The sequence below is a fragment of the Protopterus annectens genome, chromosome 7.part0 (assembly GCF_019279795.1).
Source record: "Protopterus annectens isolate FY-2018-M chromosome 7.part0, PAN1.0, whole genome shotgun sequence".
Taxonomy (NCBI): domain Eukaryota; kingdom Metazoa; phylum Chordata; order Ceratodontiformes; family Protopteridae; genus Protopterus; species Protopterus annectens.
The window spans coordinates 481,470,129-481,495,137 of record NC_056739.1 but is presented as its reverse complement, the minus strand read 5'-3'; the positions used below and the strand labels follow the sequence as shown (position 1 = coordinate 481,495,137).

The following is a 25,009-nucleotide window of genomic DNA, read 5'->3' as shown; positions in this document are numbered from 1 at the left end:
ATAGTAAATGCATAACATCTTTATCGGATGTCAATTTTCATTCTATCCTCAACTATTGGGTAAGAGTCCCTAGCTACCTGTTTCCAGGGTAGATTCAAGGAAGGATATTCCTGAGCACCATAGCTTCAAATGATGCCCTACCTCTGGAGATCAGATCCAACTTGTAATGAGTGACAAAGCTATGGGGAGTAGCCCAAGTTGCTGCTGCACATATATCATCCATGGACATTCTTGATTGAAAAACTGTGGAAGTAGCCTTGGATCTAGTGGAGTGTGCTTTCAAGGAATGTGGAAGTATAATACCACATTTAGTATAAACGAAGAATATGCAATTTGTCAACCACTTTGACAATGTAATCTTAGAGACTGGATTTCCCAAAGTTGCTCCAGAGACTGAGATGAACAATTGGTCAGCTTTTCTGGTTTTCTTGGTCCTATGCAAACAGATGTGTAACTGTTTATATCATCCAGTAAATGCAAGATACATTCTCCTTTGTTGGTAAACTTAGGAAAGAACACTGGTAAGTTAATGGCTTGATTAATACTGGAGTCTAGCACCACCTTCGTCAGAAATGACGGATTAGTACACAAGGTCACTCTTTGTGGAAAATTAAGTATGGTGGTTTGGATGATAATGCTTGAATCTCAGACATTCTTCTTGCAGAAGTAATGGCAACCAAGAAAATTGTTTTCCATGTAAGATATTTTAGGTCACATGTAGCCGCAGGTTCAAAAGGGGACTGTGTGAGAGAGTGCAGCATCAGATTTAAATCCCATGGAGGGGTAGTATCTTTAAAAGGAGGCCATAGGAGGAGAGTTCCTTTTAAGGAAGCCTTGCTCAACTTGTGAGACGCTATAAATGAGTTACTAAATCCAATGTGATAATTGGAAATTGCTGCCAGTTGCACTTTAATGGTTGAAGAACTATCAGCATTTAGAAATATGTGCACTAGAAAGTCCAAAAAGGGGTCAAAATTGTGCTGTTGTGCCCAAATAATGAACCTTTTTCATTTACTGGAATATATTTTTCTTGTTGAGGGTTTATGGGAAGATAAAATTATATGGTGAAGAGTTGAAGGGAGCATGGATTGTCTGGCTATTAATGGAATTGAAGAAGCCAAACAGTTAGTCTGAGGTTTGGTATATCTGGATGTGTCATACCTGTCAAATGAAACAGGAGGTCCAGAGTCGGATCTAGGTTCCACGGTGGTTGATCCAGGTGAGGCCAAAGGAAGGGAAACCAAATTTTTGAGGCCAATAGGGTGCAATGAGGATTACTTCACTCTTCGACCTGGCAGCTTTCTGCAGAAATTTCAGGATCACTGGAAATGGTAGATAAGCAAAGGGAAGACCAGGAGGTGCCAACTGTGGAGTAGAGCACCCCTTGGTGACTTCCCCTGTGTAACAATTAGGGCAAAGTAATTACTGCACTTGTTGTTTAGGGGAGAGGCAAAGAGGTTGCGGCAAGGCTGGCCCCATCAATGGAAAATCTCATCCACCACTGGTTTGTTGAGGGACTATTTGTGGGGTAGAAGAATGCACCTGCTCAGTTTGTCTACTACCACATTGGATTTCCCCAGAATACACATTGCAAATATAAAGTGGTTGGAAGGGATCACCCACTGCCAGACCCAGGGAACTTCTTGACAGAATGGATAGGAGGTTCCCCTTGTTTGTTGATGTACCATAAAAAGTACATGTCTGTTTGAATCGCAATCATTCCAGATGGAAGAGCATTCTGAAATGCCTGCAATGCTAGGAGCGCCGCTTGCATCTCAAGGACATTTATGTGCAAACTGGCCTCCTTGGAGGATTAAGTATTCTGGATAAACCTATCTGGGAAGAATCTGTGGTCAATATGGCCTTGGGCTATTGAGGAACGTATGGACATCCTTGAAATATTTGGTTGGATTGAATCCACCAACTCAGATCTCATTTGCATGTCTGGGTAATTCTTATCTGGTAAGACACTGATTGATAAAGGATTGACCATTGAGTAGCCAGCATCCAATGAAGAATCCTCCTGTAAAACCTGGCTAGTGGGATTAAAGTTATTGTCACAACCATTAAGCCTAGAGTCCAAAGGTTTAGATGGGCTGAAATTGAGGTACTCAGCATAATCTTCCTGACTTTGGATATCACTGTCTGAACTCTGTGTGGTGGAATAGAAGCGATGGCAGATTTTATTGAGAAGTGCTCCTATAAAACCCCAATGTTCGAGGTGGGTGTGGTTCTGATTTGTTGTAGTTTATGGTTATCCCCAGAACAGTGCAAGTCTGGAGCACCTAATCTCTTGCGTGTATAAGCTGATGCCTGGTTGGAATTGAAAGGAGCCAGTCATCCAGGTAGGGAAACACCTGGAAACCCTGCAGTCTGAGGTGAGCTGCTACTACTGCCAAGCATTTTGTGTACACCCTGGGGGTCGTGGTGAGTCAGAAGAGCAGTACTCAAATTGGAAATGACTGTCTCCCAGCCAGAAGCGTAGGTACTTTCTGGATTGCCTATTCATTTTTATATGACAATAGGCGTCCTGAAGATCTACACAGCACATCAAGTCACCCTTGCCCAGAAAAGGTAGAATGGATTGAACTGTGACCATCTGGAATATGGTTAGCTGAACTGATCTGTTTAGATTGGTGAGATCAAAAAAAATTGGTCTCCAGTCCGCTATTTTCTTTGGCCCTAAAAAAAGAACCTTGAGTAAGTTCCAGATCCTATTTGGTGTGGTGGGACCTCTTGGATGACCCTTTTTTCTACCAGCTTATGAATCTGAATTGCTGTTTGATGCCTATGACTTAGTGGAACGTTTGGGATTCTTCTTGGAATTGGAGGTAGAAAAGAAAAGGATATTATATAACCTCTGGAAATGATCCACTGCACCCAAGTATCTTTTGTTAGGTCTAGCCAGGCTCTCTGGTGCTGGGATAAATGCTCCCTGACTGTCTCCAGAGGAGGAAAGTTGGGCCTCCGTTCAGAAGCGCTGATAGGGTTTGTCAAAGAAAGATTCTCATGAACCCTGGTTTTGCAGGCCACCTCTGCCTTGCGGGCATCGTCGTCCATTAGAGTTCTTTCCTCTGCCTCTGGGGGAACCTCCTTCACATATGTCTTAGAAAGGACCTTGAGACTTTTTAAACCACATCTTCCAGCTACCGAGCTGATTTCTGGAATAGGATCTTTGGAGAGATGAAAAACGTATGCCCACAGTAGACAAGGTCTTTCCATCCTTCTCACATCTGGACAGTGCTTCCTTTACTTTTGGGCCAAACAGTGTAGTTCCATCAAATGTAGCACTGACAAAAGAGGACTTAAATGACTCCACAAAATCCATGCATTTCCATAATGCCTGAACCTGCTGCTCTTGAGGTTCCTTCCACTATGTTGGAAAATAACTTCATAGAAAAGTTGGATATAGACTGTAGGGTTGCCAACCAAGACATTACAGAATCTTGAACCTCTTCAGAAATGGCTCCTGCGAGAGTATTTGATAACTCATCAAATCCTTCTGAAGTCTAAAAGTGTGCCAAATTGCTCAGTGACATTAGTGCAGTCACTGAAGCGAAGACTTGCTTCCCTAATTGGTCCATAGCTTGGGATACCCTGTTGGGAGATGGACAGGGAAACTCTTGTTGACAAGTTCTTTCTTTGTGGCTGCCGCTATGACCATAGCATTAACTGGAACCCCTTTCTCCCAGAACTGTCCATCCTCAGGTGGTGCCATCATCCTGCATGGTCTCTGAGGTATGGGTTCTATGGAGTCTGGTTCCTTCCATGCCTGCTGAGAGATATCAATGATGTAATTGGCCGGTGGTGTCACCCAGGAGGTAGAGGGCCCAGTATCAAAGGCCTCCAGGAGAACAGATTCCTCACACAGAGTTGGAAGGAGTCCAGCCACCTCTCTGTTTAAGAATTTCCAGGATGTCTCCAAATGAGACATCTTCAGTAGGTGACACTGGGGACCCTTCATCAAAATCTGCATCTTCAGTTATGGACTCCTGTAGGGAGTCTACATGCTTTCTCTTGCACGTCCTCTTCCTGGGCACCTCCTCAGTGTGATGCTCTGGGGAGGTATCAGAAGAGAAAATCAGAATTCCGTGAGAGGGAATCTGGGTCTTTGGTACTGGATGCCCAGTGGAAAGAAGTGGAGAGGCTCCTGATGCTGAGACAAAAAGGTAGAATGTCTAGGATCCAAGGGGGGAGGCTCTGTCAGATCTGCCAAGGCACAGAAAACTCTTTGCAGCCTCAAAGCTAGAGCTCAAAGGAGCAGAAGAGGGGTTCTAATCCGAGAAGTCAAGCTTCCGAATCAATGCCCTCCTCTACTCCAATGGGAATACCTCTGAGGTGGAAGCCAAAGCAGAACTGTCCAGTGCCAAGACTCTGAGATGCAGAGACAGCTCCAAAAACTTCAGAGTTGAATGCTGCACCCCAGATATGACAGGCAGACGTTGGCTCCAAGAGCTCTCCATATCCAAGTTGACTGCAGGTCTCAGAGAGGATCTTGGATCTGATGATACAGAAATCGTTGGCTCTGAGGCTGATGGATCTGGACAGCTAGGATCCTGGGATGAATTAGCAGAAGGTGTCAGAGCAGGAATTTGCAAAGGGGCTGTTATGGAAGGATGGATAACCTGACCCAGAAGGGTAGGGACTGAAGGAAAACCAATCTGCCCTTGCACCGAGAGGATCTTCCTCAACACTCTTTCCACATCTTCTTCTGTGAGACTTCTGGAAGAAGGAGTAGAGTGAATGGATGGAGATGTCAATCCTTGTAAAAAGGGTGATGGAAGCCTGTCAGGAACTGGACAAGGAGTATATGTTGCATGGAAGTAAAGGCATCTTGATAACTTCAGTATCAGATCTGATAGGGTAGAATCCGATGGTTTAACATGTTTATGATCAGATTTCATCAGGAATTGATACGGTTGTGTTGAGCTGACCTACTTCGATGAATTCATATGCTTCTGCACACCCAATTTTTTTGGATCCAGTGTTGAGACTGGTTCCTGTCCATTTGACTTCTCTTTATTGAAGAGTCAGAAGAGGAAGATTTTGAAGAAAAAGGTCTAGGTTTAAGTGACTCAGAAATGGCTGCTGCAAAGGATGAAGGAATGAGACCTTTCAAAATCAACTAGTTCTGTAAGAGCGCAGGGTTTGAAGCAAATTGAGCTATCCTCTTGTAAATGAAGAAGGCCCAGGCTATAAACACAAAGTGTGTGGGTATCAGAAACTGGCAATTTATGTCCACACTTAATACATTTTTTAAACCCATCAGGTTTGTCAGCCATAACAAGCAATGAACAATAATAATGCCAACAACAACAGCAACAACTATAAGTAAGAGGAATTATACAGAAAAAAATAAGTATGATAGACAAAGATTTTTTTTTTTAAAACTAGTAAGAAAAGAGAGTGTAAGGTAATACCAACAAAGGTAAAGAAAGGCTACAACAGAGTTGTAAGGAAGGAGAGATACTAACAATAGTATCTAAGAAGTCCCAAGTACTACAGAAATTAAGAAATATAGTAATACAAGGAGAGATTCAAGATAAAGATTATTAATTAGCAATTTGAGAGAAAAAAACCCAGTCAAAATAAAATGAACTTATCTAAGTCGTACAACTTGGGAGAGATTGTAGACCCACATCTGTTAGCTTGAAGTGGCAAATGAGATCGGAGGCATTTGGGGGAGATGCACTGTGGGTAAGGGAGAAGCTTGAGAGATTTGGTTGCCATGAGCTTTAGCAACGGCTGAGTCAGATCCGATGGTTCGGATGCGAACCCAATAGTTAAGGATAGAATGAAAACTGAACATCAGACGTATTTGTTTACTTTAATATCTTTAACACACAAACTCAAAGACCCACTTAAAATATCCCTGACTATAGTCTACACAAAACTGCCTTACTATACATAACATGAAGTTTATATCATGAAATGTTTTATACAAATACTGATAAGAAAAAAATGTTTTACTTAACAGTTAATATTTAGAGGGACACTAAAGGGGAAAAAAGTAATGACTAAGAAGGTCATATGCTTTACTTTCTACCCACAAGTTTAACATAGTCAGCAAATGTCTAGTCTTTTTCAGCCCCTTTTTCTTGCAAAGGAATGTTTCACAGTTGGATTGATGCTTTATAGACTCCCATTCATTCATTAATTTCAGTGTTGCTTGTCTTCATCCTGTTCATTTCCATCTGCCAACACCACATTCTGATTCAAGTCCAAGGTACTCCTGATTCTTCTAGTCGACTTCTGTGTTTTTTTTCTCTCTCTCTCTCTCTCAAGCATTTTCCTTTGTAACACTGGAAAAGGTTTCATTGGCAAACTCTCTCTGTGAACTTTATTTTCAGAAGAATGAGAAGCAGCATTTTCTGTTTGCTGGCTTTGTTGGATAAAGCTTTTATTTCATCCTTAACTTGTTCTGCATATAAAAATGTTTTTGATCCTCTAGGAAAAATATTCTGAAGAAGCTGGATACAGCAGCTTGAATCTCACACCTGCTTCTCACCATTCTCTGATTACTGGGGTAAATGTGCTTGTCTTCTGCCTGGTGTACAGTGACTAATCATTTTCCACAAACACTCTTCTGTCTCCAGTTTTTAATACTTTTTATTTTTGCCACAGTCTTGTCAGGATCAACATTTTCTGCAGGTATGACTACATCTTTACTAATACAGCTCTTGACTGCTTTTTCATGGTCAGCTTTAGAGCATACACTCAATGTGCCCTTTCAGTAAGCAAATCCTGCTGTGGAATACCCGTCCAATTACTTACTTGTGCTTTCATAAAATTAATACAGTCTGTTTCTTTCAGTTTCTCTTGTACAGCAGAAAATCTCAGGTTTTCTCTGTGAGCCTGTTTATAACTCTACCATTTTTGGAAACAGCTCTTAGCCAGTCTCTTCTTTTCAACCTCTAATTTTTTGCAATTTTATAAATTCTTAACAGCTAGTTAAAACTTCTTCCATTACTTCCAGCCTTTTGTTATTTGAGTTGATATAATCCTTCTATGTTTAATTTATTTTAATCACCTCTGAGTGCACTTGATTTATTTTTTCTTTTTTGCTCTTAAATGAATAGAAGCCATCTCATACCAAAGTTGTAACGAACTGTTTTAGCATAGCAGCAGGAGTCTTCAAAGCCAGTGTTTTTTCTTCACCTCTTCTAGGTGATTTTCTTTCATGTTTCTAAATTTTTTTAGCTGTAATCCAGCCAGTGTCTTTACTATCCACTGAATTTTATTCAAGATGACAATATTACTGGCTCTGATACCTCAGTTTGTCTTTTTTCACACCAGGAAAGCTTAAATTAAGCTGGTGATCGGTGAAGAGCCATCTTAGAAGTCCAGAGTCACATGGTTTCTTGAGGTTCAAAAAACCACATGTTGACTATATTGTCAAATTCCCCAAAAAACTATTATTTATGTAAAGACAGACTAGATCTATTTTTCCAGGCTTAGCACAGAATCAGCACTGGTTTTCCTGATAAGAGGTCAATATACTAGATATATAGGTTTCCCAAGTGGGTGGAGGAATGTGGCCTATTTTTAACAAACACAAACTCTAGTCACCTTTTTGAAAACAAAGTCCAGCACCTTGCTTTCCGGGTCTATAGGTTCTGTTCCTGCCTTTCCCTGTAACATTTATAAGGTGTGTTATTATCTATGACATTCTTACCAGTGAGGACAATGCTTAACTTTGCACTGTTACAGTGTTATCCTACAGAAATGGTCCGAATCCTAACATTTTCTTCTGAGACTCTCTTCAAATAAGGGTATACTCACTGGATGCAGAAGTTCTTCAAAGTGTTCATACTGCCAGTATCTGCAGTTAGGGCCCAATTCCACCTCTACTATGAAGAACATGGACAGCATTCCATCCCTTCTCCTAGTCAGCAGATGGTTTAATAGAGCAACTGTGAGGCCAGGAGAAAGTCATTCTCAGTGTTCTCACCAAATTACTCCTCCATCCATGCACAGATTCTTACCTTTGTGACTGTCACAGCTGCTGCCTACATGGCCATCTGACAACTACTATTCAAATTTGGACAACTACTATTCAAATTTCAACAACTACCCAAATCTTCCTCCATCCACACACAGACTTTTGGCTTGATAACTGCCACAACTGCTGCCTTCCTGGCCATCTGACAAAAGTGCAGTTGTGTACACTTCCCATAAATGTAGATGTTAGAGTGTATTCACTGTTGCAGTTATCACCTGTGGGTTATCCCTGCTGTGGCAGCCCGTGGCTGACCCGAATACCAGAGTCAATTTTTTTTTTGCATCGGCTGCAGTCACCTGTAGTCAGACGCCAGGTCATCAGTGCTATAAAGCAAGACAGCCGACATCATTATATCAGTTTTTCTTGCCCTAACCCATCAGAAGCACAAAGAAATAAGGTAAAGTGGTCCTGGTGGCTAAAAGCCACAGTGAGAAGCTTATGTCCCCCTAGGGAAGGCGGATATCAGGAGGATGGAGGGTGGGAAACCAGGAATGCAACAGTGAATACACTCGAGCATCTACATTTATGGTAAGTGTACACAGCTGTACTATGTTCATGTTTCACTGTTGCGGTCATCACCTGTGGGAGGATTCCCAAAGCTGAGGAGAGGGGTGAAAGGATAGGTTAGAGCCCTAGGCATGGGTCAGCAGGCTCTGCAGAACTGCAGAGGCAAACCCAGCCCTAGACTTAGAAAAAAAGAGGTAGGTGGTAAAGTTTTGTAAAGGTATGGACAGAGGTCCAGGTGGCAGCTTCCAAGATGTCCCTGGTGGGGACTCCTCTGAGGAAGTGGAGGCTCCTCTAGTAGAATCAGTAAGAATAGATTTAGGAGGGAGTTTTCCATGTTGTCTGTAGCAGAAATGGATACAGTGTGATATCCATTTGGAAATGGTTTGCTTGGAATGGGCTTCCCCTCTGCCCCTGGGGCAAAGCTAACAAGCAGCTGGCCTGTTTTTCTGAAGGGTTTAGTACGGTCCAAATAGTATCTGAATTGTCTGTGTGTGTCTAGCGAGTGCAGAATTCTTTCACCCTTGTTTTGAGGATTGGGAAAGAAGGTGGGTAGGTGTATGGCCTGGTTGAGGGTCACATCAGATACCACCTTGGGCATAAAGGAGGGGTTAGTCCTCAGGGAGACCCTGTCTGCATGGAAAATGATGATGGGCTCAACAGCCATGAGTGCCTGAAGCTCTGAAACCCCCCTGGCTGAAGTGACAGCTAGTAGGAAGGCAGTCTTCCAGGAGAGGTATTTCAATTCTGTTGAAGCAGCAGGTTTGAAAGGAGGTGAGGTTTGTTTTTCTAAAACATAATTCAGGTCCCAGGCTGGCGTGGGAGGCCTTCTGGGAGGTCAGATATTAGAAGCCCCTCTGAGGAATTGTTTAATCAAAGGATGAGAGAAGAGGGGCAAGTCTGAAATCGTAACAGGCTGAAATGGCTGAGGCATACATTTTAATAGAAGAGGAGAGGCCACTTTTGAGTAACTTAGCTAGGTAATCCAAGATGAGCGGGATGGAAGGATGTGAGGTACTGGCCCGTCTGGACTGGCTCCAGGAGCAGAATCTTTTCCACTTACCTGCATAAAATTTCCTGCTGCTGGGCCTTCTGGCCTCTGTGATAATGCCTAGGACCTGTTTGTTTAACAGGGGCTCCTTGTTAGATTTTAAAGTATAAGCCATGCTGAAAGATTGAGAGTCTGCAAGTCTGGGTGCAGTATCCCCCCCCCCACCTGGGTCAAGAGGTCTGAGATCAGGGGAAGCTGCTTGGGGGGCTGTACAGTTGGGCTGCTCAGTAAGGGATACCAATGCTGTCTGGGCCAATCTGGAGCAATGAGGATGGCATTTGGTCTCTCCTCCCTTATTTTGATCAGTACCTTGGGAATAAGAGGTAGAGGAGCGAACATGTACACAAAGAGGGAGTTCCAGGGGAAGGTCAAGGCATCCACCTTCCACACTAGGAGGTGATACTCACTGGTACATAACTTTTGCAGCTGGTGGTTCAGGTGCGAAGCAAAAGAAATCCACCTCCAGAGTCCCCAACTCCTGAGTAATTTGCAGGAAAAAAAATTTCCCTGTGGAGCTGCCATTCGTGGGGATCCAGTAAGTTTCCACTTAGGTGATCTGCCAGGGTGTTGTTGACCCCTGGTAGGTATTGGGCAATTAGGTGTAGACCCATGGAGGTGGCTGTCAGCCAGAGGTTCATGGCTAGCCTGCACATAGTGTAAGATTAGCCCCCCCCTCCCAGTTTGTTGATATACCACATTACTGTGGTGTTGTCTGTTTTTATAAGGAGAACCCCCTGGCCTGAGATGGGGTTTGAGGGATGTCAGAGCCTTTTGTACTGCCATCACTTCTTTCTGATTGATGTGTAAGGGATGGTGCTGAGCATCCCAAAGACCTTGGGTGCACCGCCTGCTAGGTGAGCGCCCCAAGCAATCTCTAAGGTATCGGTGGTGATGGTCTGGCCAGTAGGGTGAATGATGTAGGGAAAACCCTTGTTCTTGGCACAGGCCTCTGCCCACCAGAGAAACTCAGCTCTTATACATGGGATCAGAGGGAGAGAGGTCTCTAGAGACTGAGTGCTGACACCAAAGGTTCTTTAGATACCACTGAAGTTTTCTCATGTGAAGCTTGGCCAGAGGAATTAGAAGGATGCAAGATGCCATGTACTACAGGGCTTGCAGAAACTTCCTCACAGTAAGGTGACTTCTGGAAGCCAGCTGGGTAAAATAGAGAGGCAGGAAGCTCTGCTTTTCTGGGGATAGGAAGGCCATTTGGGATGCTGTGTCTAGCAGAGCTCCCAATAAAATGATCTTCCTGGTGGGAGTTTGCTTGGATTTCTTCTCGTTGATGGTGAACCCTAGGTAAGTTAGGAGGGATTTGACAAAGACAAGGTCCTGGAGCAGCTTTTCTTTGCACTCTGCCTGAATGAGGCAGTCATCCAGGTAAGGGTAAATCTGTACATTTTTCTGTATGAAAAATGCTATGGTTGGGACTAAGCATTTAGTGAATACTCTGGGTGCAATAGATAAGCCAAAGGGCAGCACAGAGAACTGAAAGTGTTGTGATCCTGCTCTGAAGCGCAGGAATTTCCTGCAGGATTCCCTTATGGGGATGTGGAGGTAGGCATCTTTTAGGTCTAGGGTCACTAGCCAGGCATTTTTGTCAGCATAAGCAGCAGCTGCTGCAAATTTAGCATTTTGAATCTGGGGACCACCAGGGAGGTGTTCAGAATGGATAGATCCAGGATAGGGTGCCAAGTGCCCTCTTTTCAGGGAACAAGGAATAGTCTGGAATAAAAGCCTTTGCCTGTTTGTTCTGAAGGGACAGGTTCTACTGCCCCCTGTGATATGAGAGTTTGGACCTGTTTCAATGCCTCTGTCCACTGATTTGGAGGTACTGTAAGTCTGGGTACCCTCTTGGAATTGGGAGTTCGCTGAAGGAGAATTTGTATCCCTGAAAAATTACTTTTAAGACCCACTGGTCCTTTGTTACAGAAAGCCAATTTTCTGTGAAGAGGGAGAGCCTTCCTCCTAGCTTTTGGTGAGTGAAGGGAGGGCAGAAGGGGGAGGGGGAGTCATTGGGGGGTTTTGCCATAGAAGGTTGGCTTAGAAATCTCTGCCTTTGGGGCAGAAGTGGTCCACTGTTTGCTTCTCTGCTGACCCTGGGAGAAGGGCCTGGATGGTCTGTCCCTGCGGGGCTTACCTTGGCCCTGTCTGCTAGGTGCAGGTAAGGACCAGTGCTTAGAAAGAAAGTTCCTGCTGAACCTGGGAGGTTGAACCCGAAAGAAATCTTTTACTGTTTGCATAGATTTTGCTTTGTCTTCCATCTTTTTAAGCCACTCTTCTGCTTTTACTCCAAACAAGTGGTCCTTATCCAGGGGTGCATCAATAAGTTTAGACTTGACATCATCAGGGAGTGGTTGTTCCTTCAGCCATGCACATCTTCTAATAACAGATCCTGTCACTGCTGCCCTGCTAGAGGCTTCTAGGGCATCATATCCAAAGTGTAATGCGTGTTTGGCCACTTGACAAGTAGAGTGCAGTAAATCTGCTAACTCTTTTGAATTGGCAGTCAGAAAAGGTAGAAATCTTTTGTTTTAATAGTTCCAAAGTGTGCTGTTGATATTTTAACAGATGGAATTGGCAGTTGAGTGCTCTGATAGCTAAGGTTGAAGAGGTGTATACTTTTTTACCCCATCTGTCCAGAACTCTGGAATCCTTATCAGAAGTAATAGGATTTTTGGCAGAACTAATCTTAGCTCCTTTAGGTCCCTGTGTAATGACCTCTGGGTATGCAGCAGGATTTCTCTACAGGTATTTGTGAAAATCCATTACTCTGTAGTACCTGTCAGGTTTACTCGGAGCAGGTGGGAGGGTGTCAGGGGCTAAGCTGAATTCATGGAAATCATCATCCACCACTTCTAAAATAGGGAGGATGGCCAGGGGTCTGTGCTGGGGCAGGTCCAGAAACTCTCTAAAAGTCTTTTCTTAGACTGGGGTAAGTCCTGAGGTTCCCATTGGAAATGTTCCCTGAGGGTGTGAAGGGTTTCCCCAAAGAAAAGGTCCTCTGGAGGGGAGGCAGAAGCGATGGATTCCTCTGCATCTGAATCCTCATAAGCAGTCAGAGGTTGCTGTTCCACTTCAAAATCTGAATAGTCAGATTTCTCAGAATGCTTTTCTGTCATAATTTCTGGAGAAGGGCGCCTTTTCCTTTTAGAAGTTGTGGCCTGACTACCTCGGATAAGGGAGACGAGATCCTCCGCCGTTTTCAGCATTTGTGCTTGGAGTGGTGGAGCAGGAGCAAGATGGTGGCTAGAAGCAGATTTTCTAGGAGTGGCCTGGCTTCTAGGCTTGAGAGAATCCATCAGTCTGAGAGAGACGGTAGTCCGATGAGCAGGCGTCGTTTTTGTCTAGATTCGGTAGTGCAAAAGGCCCCCTCAGAAGCCAGTGCCTGCGTCGTGTCTCCGGACCCAGCCGAGGTAGAGACAGCCAAAGGCTTGGAAGATGAAGAAGATTTCAGCAGCATACCAGACTCTGAAAGAGTCTCGGTAGAGGCCTGCACAGATATCAAATCGGGCATCAGGGGCTGTTAAAGCGCCTCCCTGAATTCTGGAGAATTTACGACCTGCTTAGTGGTAGAGTCGTCAAAAGGCTTAGCCTTGTGTGGGCTGTCTCTATCTTTATCTCTGCATTTTTTTCAGAATATCCATGGATTGTTGGCTGACAGATGCCTTATCAGAATGCGAAGATGGAACATGAAAATAACTGTCTACAATAAGAGCTCTACGGCGAATGGTGCTTGGATTAAAGAGGGCACAGAACTGACAACGGGGGATGTCGTGGCCTGGGTCTTAACAAGTGATGCAGTAAGAATGGAAGTCTCAGTGTGGGATCTGCTTTCCACAGGCGAGACAATTGTTAACTTTTTTGGACATCATTAGTGCAAGAAAAAAGGGTCCCCAATGGGGTACTTAGCTTTAGATGTTTTCAGCTAAAATTCAAACTCTGGTAGTGACCGACCGGCACTCGTGCTAAATACTTCTGCTATGACCTCCACTGCAACAAAGACTCATGTAATGATGTCGGCTGCCTTGCTTTATAGCACAGATGACCTGACATCAGACTACAGGTGACTGCAGTCGACGCAAAAAAACACTGACTCTGGTATTTGGGCCAGCTGAGGGCTACCATAGCAGGGATAACCCACAGGTGATGACTACAACAGTGAAACACGAAGAACATGTACTGTCCAAATCTGGAGACAACCCCCCCCCAACCTCAACAACAGAATAAAACACTGAACAGAGGGCCAAATTCTTTAACCTGACAGCCTCCTTCACCACCAACATCCAACAGTAGTTCCTAGAATTACTGTCTTGATATGAACAATTCACCCTTTGCCCATAACTCATGGCTGCCGACTCAAAAACATAGGCATTTAACAAGGCCCATTTCAGATTCCATATCCTTAACCTCTTCTGATGTACTGGAATTGTTGCACAGGAGGTGGGAGTTAAACGTATCGCAGGCAGAAGCATATTTCTGCTTACTAACAGGGCAGGACAAAGGCTCAGAACCAATGATAAAGAAAATATGAATTTTGTCTGCAGAAACTAACTTGGATGTCTATGTTTGAGCAAGAATTCCCCTATTAAACAAGGGCTTATTGGAAGAACTAAATGGCACTTACTACTTATGATTATGTATTTGTAGAAGAATTGAGGTGTTCGATCAAGTCTGGTTTCTAATTGGCGTTTTGTGATGGCTTTATTGCTAAGACATTAAAAATGTTGATCCTAGCCCAAAATATGTTGGGGTCTGGTACTTTGTACTTCATGGAAGACGTATTTTTGCTGCCACAAATTCATTTCACATTTGTTCTTGGCCAACTGTTGAGCTTTGATGTCAATGGTCCCATCGCACCCATGATGTCCCTTTTTGCAGCTCACAATGAGCCAACATTTTTTTTACTAGATTGGGGTGAGCTTAAGAAGAAATTGCACTATAACTTTTAGTTTTTTTAGCAGGGACATCCAACCTATGATGCCAAGCAGAATGGTGCAGAAGTACAAGTCCTGCCTGGGATTCTGCCAGTGGAGAGAAGGTGTAGGTTTATCTGCAGGTGAAGCCTTTCTGTGTTTGAAGTAAGGATAACTGTATGTGTTCTTAAAACTTGTTGTTCCATTCTTGACTGCTATTCTGTCATTAGGTAGGAACACATTATGGGTGCTTTCCCACCCAGAGGATTTATCAGTCCTGTTGGGGGGGGGGGGGGGGGGAGACTAACCAGTCCTAATCAGTCAGACTTGGCAAAAAGAATTTATTGCAGGATGAAAATTACATACTTGCATTCTAGGCCAAGTTGATCCCAAGGAGTGTCGATTTTGTCTTAACATTCTCAGCTAACAGTTGGGGGATAATTCTATTAAAGTTGCTTTGGAGGATTACACAAACAGACTAATATCAGTATTTTGTGTAGATGGCAGAAAACTTTGCATTATGAATAGTTTAGAGTGTTTTTTCTTGCAGTTGCTTGAGAGGATTACACATGAAAGAAAGGCAGGGGTCATAAGCAGGGATGGCAACCCTGGTGGTGACACTACGGCATGCATCCCGTACTTACAAAATACCATGGGCATGCACTGACAAATATTCTCTTCTTTAATGACCTTCATTCATTGTCAACTGTGTGTTAAGGAGGAGAAACAGATACAGAATATACATAAACATTTGTACAGCTGAGTATGACATTGTACTGGGATGCCTCAATCTCCTTTAAGGCAATGGGAAGTTAATGGATTAGGTCTAGGGGATCAAGCGTGACTCCTAACTTCTAAGACCAAGTACAGAGAACAGTGGCAGCTGACAGGTCTGCTCCACAGAGGCCAAAAAGATATAGAGACTAGGCTTAACAAAGATCCTTGTGGATCAGCAAGGACTGCCTTATATTTGGATACTGTCCTGAACTAGTTGACTATCTGTTTCCTATGGTTCAAGAGGACTGACGACCAGCTTATGGTGTGGTAATGTGTGGTTGCTGAGGTCTAGAATGGAATAAGAAGTGGTGTACCAATTACGCCAGGTACCTTGGAAGATGTAACTATGTTCCATATGATACATGAGGATGTAATTAGTTGCACACACCATTCAACATTAATCCATGGCTTGGTTTAAAGACATACTGTTTTTATCAGGGAGCACAACTGTGCTCTATGGACAAATTACTTTAGAACCTTTATCAGAGAAGTAAACAACAGAAGGACCTGTACTTATGAAAACTACCTAATGTTCTCTTCCTCAGCTTGGAATGACAATGGTCTTTCTGCAGAAGGAGGGGTATGCCTCCTAAAACATGCTTGTTTATTCATACTACAAGTGATTTAGCTATGAATACAGTTGTCATACTGATTAAGTTTAATTAGGCTCACAGGCTGATGCAGACCAGCTTTTGTTACTTAATATAAGTTTTCTAATGTGTCTCTCACTAATGGACTGTAAGAAAAAGGTACCTAGTGCCTAACTTTTACCCCCTAGGTATACATCTCTAACCAGGGCCGGTCTTAGCTGAAACGGAGGGGCTGTCTGTAAATTATGTGAAGTCTCCTTGGCTGGCACATAAAGTATCCTTTCCATCAGTAATGGCAATTCAGGTCTATGATATTTAGAATGTCTCTGGAATAAGCATCTCAGAAAATGTTCATCGCAGCTCTCAACCATTTATATCCTGAATCAAGAGATAAATCCAGAAATAATCAGGGGCTAATAAGAGACACGGTTTAAAATATTAGTCCTGTAATCATACTATACCTCTCACCCCCTAAGACAAGAAAGCTGGACAAAGCCATAAATAAAATGCGACAATGGCCCAAAAATGGGGGCAATTTTTAAACCTGGCTCTTGCAGGCTTAGAAAGTTGATAGAATTAATCTTCTGTAGGGTATGAAGTCTGAGACTCAAATGTCTGTCATTATTTTCTAACTTCAGTCTTTGATGATTTGCCACTAATTTGCCAGAACCATAATTTTATGGAAAACAGACCAAACATGTGAGGCGAAAATCTGTACATCTGAGAGTATTGATAACATGAAAAGTTGGCAGGAAAAAGAGAATGTGAATTAACGTGCATTTTATGAACCAAAATAAGTCTGTAATTTTAATTATTCCACACCCTTTTATCTCCACATCGTCAGTTTAAAGAAGGATTAGGAGGGACAAATCAAACGTCTGAACCAAAATCAGAGACGTCCCTCAAATCAGTGATTGTTGCGAGATATCATCATCACAGATCCCCCAGCCTCATTAAATCCAACTTTATTTCTGACCCCTTGGGTGATATAAACATGCCTGGGTTTGATCACCAGCTCTTCAAAACTCACTTGCGGTTTACACAAGGCTATGCGCGTGTCTGCGTGTGCACCACATGTGCACATCGTAACTGGCTAGACAACTGGCTTTGGAGCATCAGTGGACTGCTGCATCCTCCCTGTATTGGTACACTGAGATCAAATTACTTCAGGATGAGCCACAGTGGTGGTAAACCATACCTTCCTAATTTTGACTCAGATTTTAATTCTGGCCTCTTAATCCCTCCAAAACTGGTGACTTTTGGAGAAAAGCTGGTGAAATACACTTTAGAATTAATGACTATATTAAATGCACTATTCTGTCACTGTCTAAAGTTGATGGCACTTATATTTTAAAAGTGCACTTGGTTATTTCTGGATGTGGGTTTGTGTGTCACTATTTCTGGATGTGTCCCTGATTCTTAGAGATTTGTCCTTGACTTGTTGAGAGCAATGAGGTAAACCTTTGCGTGTGCCTTGAGTAGATGGGTGTATATTCATCAGTATTGTTCCCATCATAAAACGTGTCCCAGAATCAGACTGGCTGCTTTTTGTAATCTCAGAAATGATTCGCATCCGAAGCATCTTCAGTGTCCAAAAAAAATAAATTCAAGAACCTATAGCTCCTCAACCAGGTGAAAGCTTGGGGAAGTGAATGGTGTTGACATGCGACATACCTGTTCAGCTTCCACTCTCCATCATCTGCAAACCTGCACCTGCTACCCCAAACCTCAATATACAAGTACATTTTAAAAAGCAATTTGTCTTGCTTTTTACTTTTTTCTAGGACCCCACCAGCAGACCCCCACCCCCACCCCACCATTAAAACAGCTTATCTTAGTCTGAGTGGTAATGGACATGGTACTCAATGGGGAGGGGGAGCTCCTGAAGGTACAGTGATTCCCTCCTGATGTGCTAGTAAATGATGCTGAGGATTCCAATCCAAACACTAGTGTGACAGGGTGACCATAAGCCAAAGTCCCAGGTATCAAAAAGAGTGCGCATATAGCGTGGACTTGGTGGATTAACTTCCAAGTGCACTACAAAGCATTATGTGCAGCATCCTTTTATATTGATTCTTCTAAGGACCCCTTGCGTCACATATTTTTTAAAGATCTAAATTGGGCTCTATCAGGAAGTTAAAAATAGACCCTTTGAGAGTAACAATACAGATCTCTTTACACCATGTTGCCAGCTTTCATTTAGCAGGAAGCAAAGGTCAAGTTCCAGTTGTGCTCATCTGGAATGCCCATTTTACCATCTCTGTGGAGTCCAGTATTACTTCCCCTAGTTTGCATACAGCCTCAGTGCACAAGAGTTCAGACACACCTGCTTTCATGGCAGTTACACACTCCTAAAATAATACCTGTGACATTTAGAAGTTTCCACAACATTATGAGATGAACACAATACATTTTCAAACTGTCTGCTTCTTCTTCTGGCTTTTCCTTGTTAGGGATCACCAGAGCAGATCATCTGTCCGCTCATGATAGGCAGTGGAGTTTTACGGTGTCGAGTTGCCAGCCCGTTGCCCAACCTTTGACAGAAGGCACACACATGCATGCACTCACGCCTAGGGCCAATTTACAGTGTCCAATCCACCTACAGCATGTCTTTGGGAAGTGGGAGGAAACCAGAGCACCCGGAGGAAACCCACACAACTACACGGAGGACATGCAGACTCCACACAGAAGGCACCCTAGCTGAGGATCGAACCGGAGAACCTCTTGCTGTGAGGTGGCAACGCTAACCGCTGCACCACCGTGGCTTCCCTTGATACATCAAAATCCGTAATTCACATAAATTATACATTTTACCACAGACATTTTGTAATGTACAAAAGGCAGCTCATCTATCCAATCCTATAAAACCTTTGCAAGTGTGATAATAGGTTGCAACACAGAGGTGATGTGATAACCAATTCTGGAAAAAGTAAAATGACAGTAATGATCAGTTCACCTTTCTTTTCATTGTTTATAGGTACATTTATGTACTTATGTTGTCATTTTTATTTTTACATAATTGTAAGTGCCCTGATAATTGCTACCAATGCTGTTAGATTAGAATAAGACATTAAAGCCTGGGAAAGGAAAATGTATTTAGATTGTTGTACTTTATTTACTATCATGGATATAACAACTCATCTGGACTTCATTACATTTCAGACATTTTGGGCCTACTAAGTAGATCTCATTCAAAAGCATAACATCTGATCAATACAACCCGTGAAATACATGTACTACAATACAAGTATGTACATACATGTATACACAGACACACATACATATATCTTTGTTGTGGGTGTATATATGGGGGGCAAAAATTACTTGCACCACTCTTAAGACTGCCCGATTTCTCACTTTACTTCTTCCACCGTACCTACAATCACGTGCATGTGAAAAACAGACGATGGGATTAGAAAACCCGGGAATGCACTGAAAAGAAGGGTCTGAAACATATAACTGTTACTCAAGTTAAAAGCACAGAAGAAACAAAGGGCGTAAAAGGAAGTGTCCTCCACAACTAATACCAGCCGAAGATTCTGGAGCTCATACAGCTCAAAAGCCTTGTACCGACTCCACAACACCAGTAAGACCAACTCAAAAACAGAAAGGTTTAAAGACCTAATGTCCACCCAAGAAACTATCAGCAATTATAAACATGGTTATGGGTGCCTGCGCCACTATCTAGCTTTGCAAATGCCTCTTCTCCAATTTGACTTTTCGTGTCAATAAGTATAAAAGAAAAAATCACTGCGCCAAGATAGACTGTCTGCTTCCTGTAAACAAAGGGAAAGACCCCCCACCCGAAGCCCTAAAATTTCATTCTGGTCCCACTTCGATGCTTCTTATCAGCGTTAATCCACAGCCGGACAAGACCAAGCAACACTGTGATGGACACAGTACTACATATTTCCCCATCACCCTCAGCAGACAGAAGCTCACACCAGGGATGTCAGTGGTACGAAAGTATCACTGACTGGATGTTTTAAATAAAGCTCAAGAATAGTAGCCAGTTTAGATTATGGAAGTGGGGGAGGGCATAAATGCTACAGAACGGGTGGAGAAGTCAGGCGGAGAAATGGAGAAAACAGAAAACAACTGTACATTACAACTGCACCCTTTATGAGGCCGGCCTGTATGGCGCCCTAGGCGGTTGCCTAGTTCGCCTATGCCTAAGGCTGGCCATGTCTCTAACAGACTAATGCTGATGACATTTTATCTGGCACTGAAGAACAGTCAAAGAAAACATGTAGCACAACAACAATTTCCAGATAATATCAGCATGCCTGTTGCACCTAACCATTCTACTCAGTGTCACTTCCACACTTTTGTGTTCCTGATGTGCCTTCTTGGTGCTACTCCCAAAACTCCTAATTTAGTGTCTCCGGTACTACACTTTCTATAATCACAGGCTCAGTGAGAGGCCAACTGGGGGAATGGAGTGGTTGCTTATCATCTGACACAAAAGTTTCAAGTACAATAGCAACTGATAAGGGTTGTGGAAATCTCCAGTTGCTTGCACAAGTCCATGAAGAAGATATTAACAAATAGTACAGACAGCTGATTTGTGTATTATTTGTATATGAAGCAATATTCAAGTGGATAAGACACAGACTCTGTCTACTGTGCGGAGTGGAAAATAAGACAAAGGACAGCAACTCCGTGGGTATAAAATAAAGCCACTCTGCTAATGAATTAGAACAAGACTGCAATAAACAGGAATAAAAAAAATGTATATAATAAGTCAAGGAGAAGAAATATAAACTAAAGTAGCAATGTGGTTAGTTACACATGACAGCCTCAATGGGTGGTTGCCTGGTAGTGCCAGCCAATGTAATATGGACAGTAAAGTCATTCAGGGAACTTTATCACCTGCAAGATGGTGACCTGTGCTTCAAGCAGACATTCAAAGCTAGGGGTTTCAGGGGGTGGGTATGCTTCTGATGTTAATATAATCCGTTATCTTACTGCTCTTTAAGGAAAACTACCGGGAAATTGTATCTCTAGAGGTTAGTGACTTATAATCACTTTGTTGCTGCTGGATTAAACATGAAGGCTACTGCTGTGACCTTAAAAGGCTGCTGGCTGTAGTGGACAAGAACAAGGGCTAGGAGAGCACTCCTGCTCTGAAGAACTACCAATATTTACATACGTTCATTACTTTAGCTGTATAGGAAGTTATTTTCTGAACCTCTGGCACAGAGAACTGTCTACATGGATGGGTAATATACCAAACTGGATAAGGAACTCAACAATCACTCAGAGATGGTTCTAACTTAGTTTATGTGTTAAGCTTTTGTTAACAAGGTAACAGCCATGAAACATAAGATCCCCTAGGCGATGTGCTCTGGGTAGATGACTTGCTCAGAGACACAGAGTCTGTGAAAATAGAAGCCGTGGTATTCAATTTCTAATGATCAGAAACAGCACATTAAGGTATGTTACCTTACCCAGTAACATGTACTTTTAGACAGGAATGGTAAGCAGAAAACATCACAAGGATGAAATGCTAGTATAGAAAGGCAGGTGTTGTAAATCTGCATAACTTCTTAAGTAGCCAAGGTGAATGTGAGGTGTGGTCAGGGTGATGGAAATCAGTGACTGAAAACATGACTAGAGTTGAACTAGAAAGGGTTAAATGCATAGCCATCTTATGAATGGAGGAACAGGCACATGGGTAGATATGAGAATCATGTACACTGTTACATCACAGGATGTTATCTAGCTTGAGATTCTGCTAGCAAAAGTTCTGAGGGGTACCATGAACACCAGGTAAGGGGCATACTCTGGTGGAGTACCTCACCAGGAGTTCTCTGTATCCTTAGGGTTGGAATGAATTAGATGACACAGTAACTAAGATACAGAATTCTGCTATTCTGGTTGACCAGTAACAACTAATAGCAGAGCTGCTGTGTCTTCAATAATGGCCCAGCTAAAAGGGTAGCTTTAAAATACATAAAGTAATATAACAATGGTTTATGTTCATGCTGGTACAATTGAAAATTTGGAAAAAATTAAGCCTTTGGCTATGCCTTCAGTTTCAGCCAACAAAAGAACAGTTAAGCTACCAAAACACTCCCTCTAGTATGAGTGATCAGCTGATCTCTGCTATATGAGTGATCTTAGGAGGTATCTACTGGACAAACTGCCAGGTATGACTGGCAGTGGACAAATGAGTCAGATCTGGGTGACATGCAAGTTTTCTGACACCCATCTTGTCAACACTGTTTTTTTTTTTGCTTTGGACTGATTTGCCCTCCAGACCTCTCTAAAAAGGTCACCCAAGCCATAACATGGAAACCAAAATGGGGTGGAGATATTTGTATGTCAGCAGAATGGAGTGATGGTTGGCCACAGGTTGACTAAAAATGATGCACAGCAGAGCAAATGGACATGCAGGGATTCTATAACTTGCATTCATTTTGTGTAGGCTCAGCACATGTTCAGTACTGCAACTATTCCTAAAAGATGGAAACAAATACTTGTTCCTTCAGAACTTGCAGGACTATGGAAAATCTGGCCACAATATCTTCAGTCATGAAAACAAGGACAAAAGAATATTCTGCAATACGATCAATTTGCCACTGTCTCTTACCTCAATGTAAATGTAGTGTTGACTTGATTTTATTGTTTCAATGTAAGCAGAGTGTATTGAACATTCGCACGATCCAGATGACCAGCGATCAACAGACCTCAGGATCTATTAAAAAAAAAAAAAAATAGAACAGCTTTTCTGTAACAGTTACGGTACATTAGATAAGAAAGTTCAAAAAGCATTGCTAACTTACCTCAATAATGCTTAGATAGAATACTTTTTAACAAAATCTGTTTAACCACTGAACAGAAAGTACAGTTGCATTAGAGACTTATAAGTGTTGATGTTCAAGTAGATTCACTGTCGAGGACGGCACATTTGGAATATCCTGCATACAGGTAGACCATGGCTGGCCTGATATGCACAGCTTGACATCCAGGGTGTTGGCCAATGACTTTCCACTAAAGGCATAAGTACATTAATGGTATACATGGAGTAACAGCAGACACAACCTTCAGATCATCACACAGCTCTAGTGGACAAGATAGTATGACCTCAACTATTCCAGGTCCACCTCAGTGGACCCCAATACCCCTTCTCCATGTAGTAGACAGACAAAGGAAGAATGGATGACTGGTATGAAAGTGAGAGAGAATGTATACAATGGGAACCAGGAGGCCACCCCAACCTATACGGAAACAAAAGGTGGCCAAGAGAAAGGAAGGTGGAAAGGTACCTGGACCGCAACAGTGCAACTTCTTGAACATCTACATTTATTTAAGTTCCAAACATAACTGTACTATGTTCACTGTGATATTCACTGTTGCAGTCCTTATATCTGGGAAGATTCCCAAAGCATAATATTCTTGAGGGAGTTACTTTGATGGGATGCCTTGCAGGATTGAAGAAAAAAACCCTGCTCTGGCCCTCAAGGTTGCCCTATGCTGCAGTATTTGCAAAAGGTGTTCACAGTTGACCAGATAGCTGTTTCTAGTATATTTCTGATGGTAGCCCCACTAAGGAAGAGTGTGGTGGCAGGAGTGGCCCTAGTAGAGTGGGCACTAATCTGGCCTGGGATAGGCTTGCCATTGTGCAAATAAAACAAAAATGCAATGAGCCAATCATTTCAATGGACTTTACTAGTTGATAAATCTGCCTTCTTTCCCTTTTGTAAGGGAGGCAAATAACTGATCACACTTTCTGAATTCTTTGGTTCTGTGTAAGTAGAATTTTAGCTGTCTACACACATCAAGGGAATGTGGGGTCCATTGTACTGAATTTTGTGGCTTTGGAAACCTCATAGTTGAACAGCCTGAGTGAAGGTAATTTCAGATGCCATAAAAGTGGGGCTTAGTATGCAGGATTCTCTGTCCTGATGAAAGTCCAGGAAAATTTCTTTGTACATCAGAGTGTGAAGTTCAGAAATCCTTCTGGAAGAGGTACTTGCTACCAGGACTACTGTCTTACCATAGACATGTTGAAGGAAAGATGAATCAGCTGGTGTAAAAGGATTACTTTTTCTAACACAGATGACATCCCATACTTGAGCAATTTTCTTCCTTGTTGGCCTAAGGTGAATGAATCCCACGAGAAACTGGAGTATAAGGGGGTCCAAGACATAGGCAGAAAGGCTGAAACAGCAGAAGCATTCACAATTAATAAAGATGTAAATTAAACCTGATTTGCAAAGATCTGACAGGTGTTCCAGGACCACAGCCACTTTAGGGCTCTTTGGGTCAAGACCCCAGGACTGGGACCAGGAGTAGAATCTTTTCCCTTCAGCTAGACATATTTTCTTGTGTTAAGCTTCCTATCTTGTTTCATAATATTTAGCACAGCCTGAGAATACTTGTGCTTACCCAGAATCTGAGTAAGATCATCAAAGTTGGACACATTTGGGTGTAGCAGGGAACCCCTGTTTTGAGTCAGGAGGTCCACACACAGAGTCAACACTCTGCACTTTACTCTTACCACTGTGTTCATGAGAAGGAATGATTATTTGGCCAGTAGGGTGGTACTAGGCAGTACCCTTGGGAATCAAGGGTGCTGGAGGAAAAGTGTGAATGAAGACATCTGTCTAGTTCAGGCAGAAGGCATCTATTTTTCCACACTTGTGGAATTGCTGTCCTGCCACAAAACTTTCTTAGTTGCTTGTTCATATAGGTGACAAACAGATCTATCTTTGGTACTCTTCATAAGCTGGTCAGATCCTGAAAGACGTCCATATTTAGCATCCATTAGTGGGGTTATGCCTGGGATCTTTTCAGCCTGTCTGCTGACACATTTTGCTGTGGGGGGATTTAGGTTGTAGTCAGTGCTACGCCCACTTTTAAGCCTATCTCCCAGGTTTGCATGACCAGTCTGCAAATCAGGTATGAATATGTTCTTCCTTGTTTATGTACCACATCAGTTATATTGTCTATTTTTATCTAAAGAACCCCCCCCCCCTTGTTGTAGGGTAGTGGTGAAGGCTCTGATATCAAGTATGACAGCCGTTATTTCTTTGATAGTTATATGTTTTTCCTCATCTTATTCTCTCGTGTACCCTGGGCTTGAAGGGTTTACAAAAGATTCTCCAAGCCAGGTCAGAGAAATCTGTGGGCACAGTTATTGTAGGCAGAGATGCTCTGAGAG

At 42.7% G+C, this 25,009-nt stretch overlaps 1 protein-coding gene across 3 annotated transcripts in view; it reads right to left on the bottom strand.

Moving 5' to 3' along the window:
* The window catches only part of PLD2 (phospholipase D2), a 716,894-nt gene that overhangs the window by 180,617 nt on the left and 511,268 nt on the right, over positions 1 to 25,009 (bottom strand). For all 3 annotated transcript variants that reach the window (XM_044077075.1, XM_044077076.1, XM_044077077.1), the window contains exon 18: positions 22,436 to 22,540. In XM_044077075.1, coding sequence (XP_043933010.1) covers positions 22,436 to 22,540 — 105 coding nt within the window. The remainder of the gene's footprint in view (positions 1 to 22,435; positions 22,541 to 25,009) is intronic.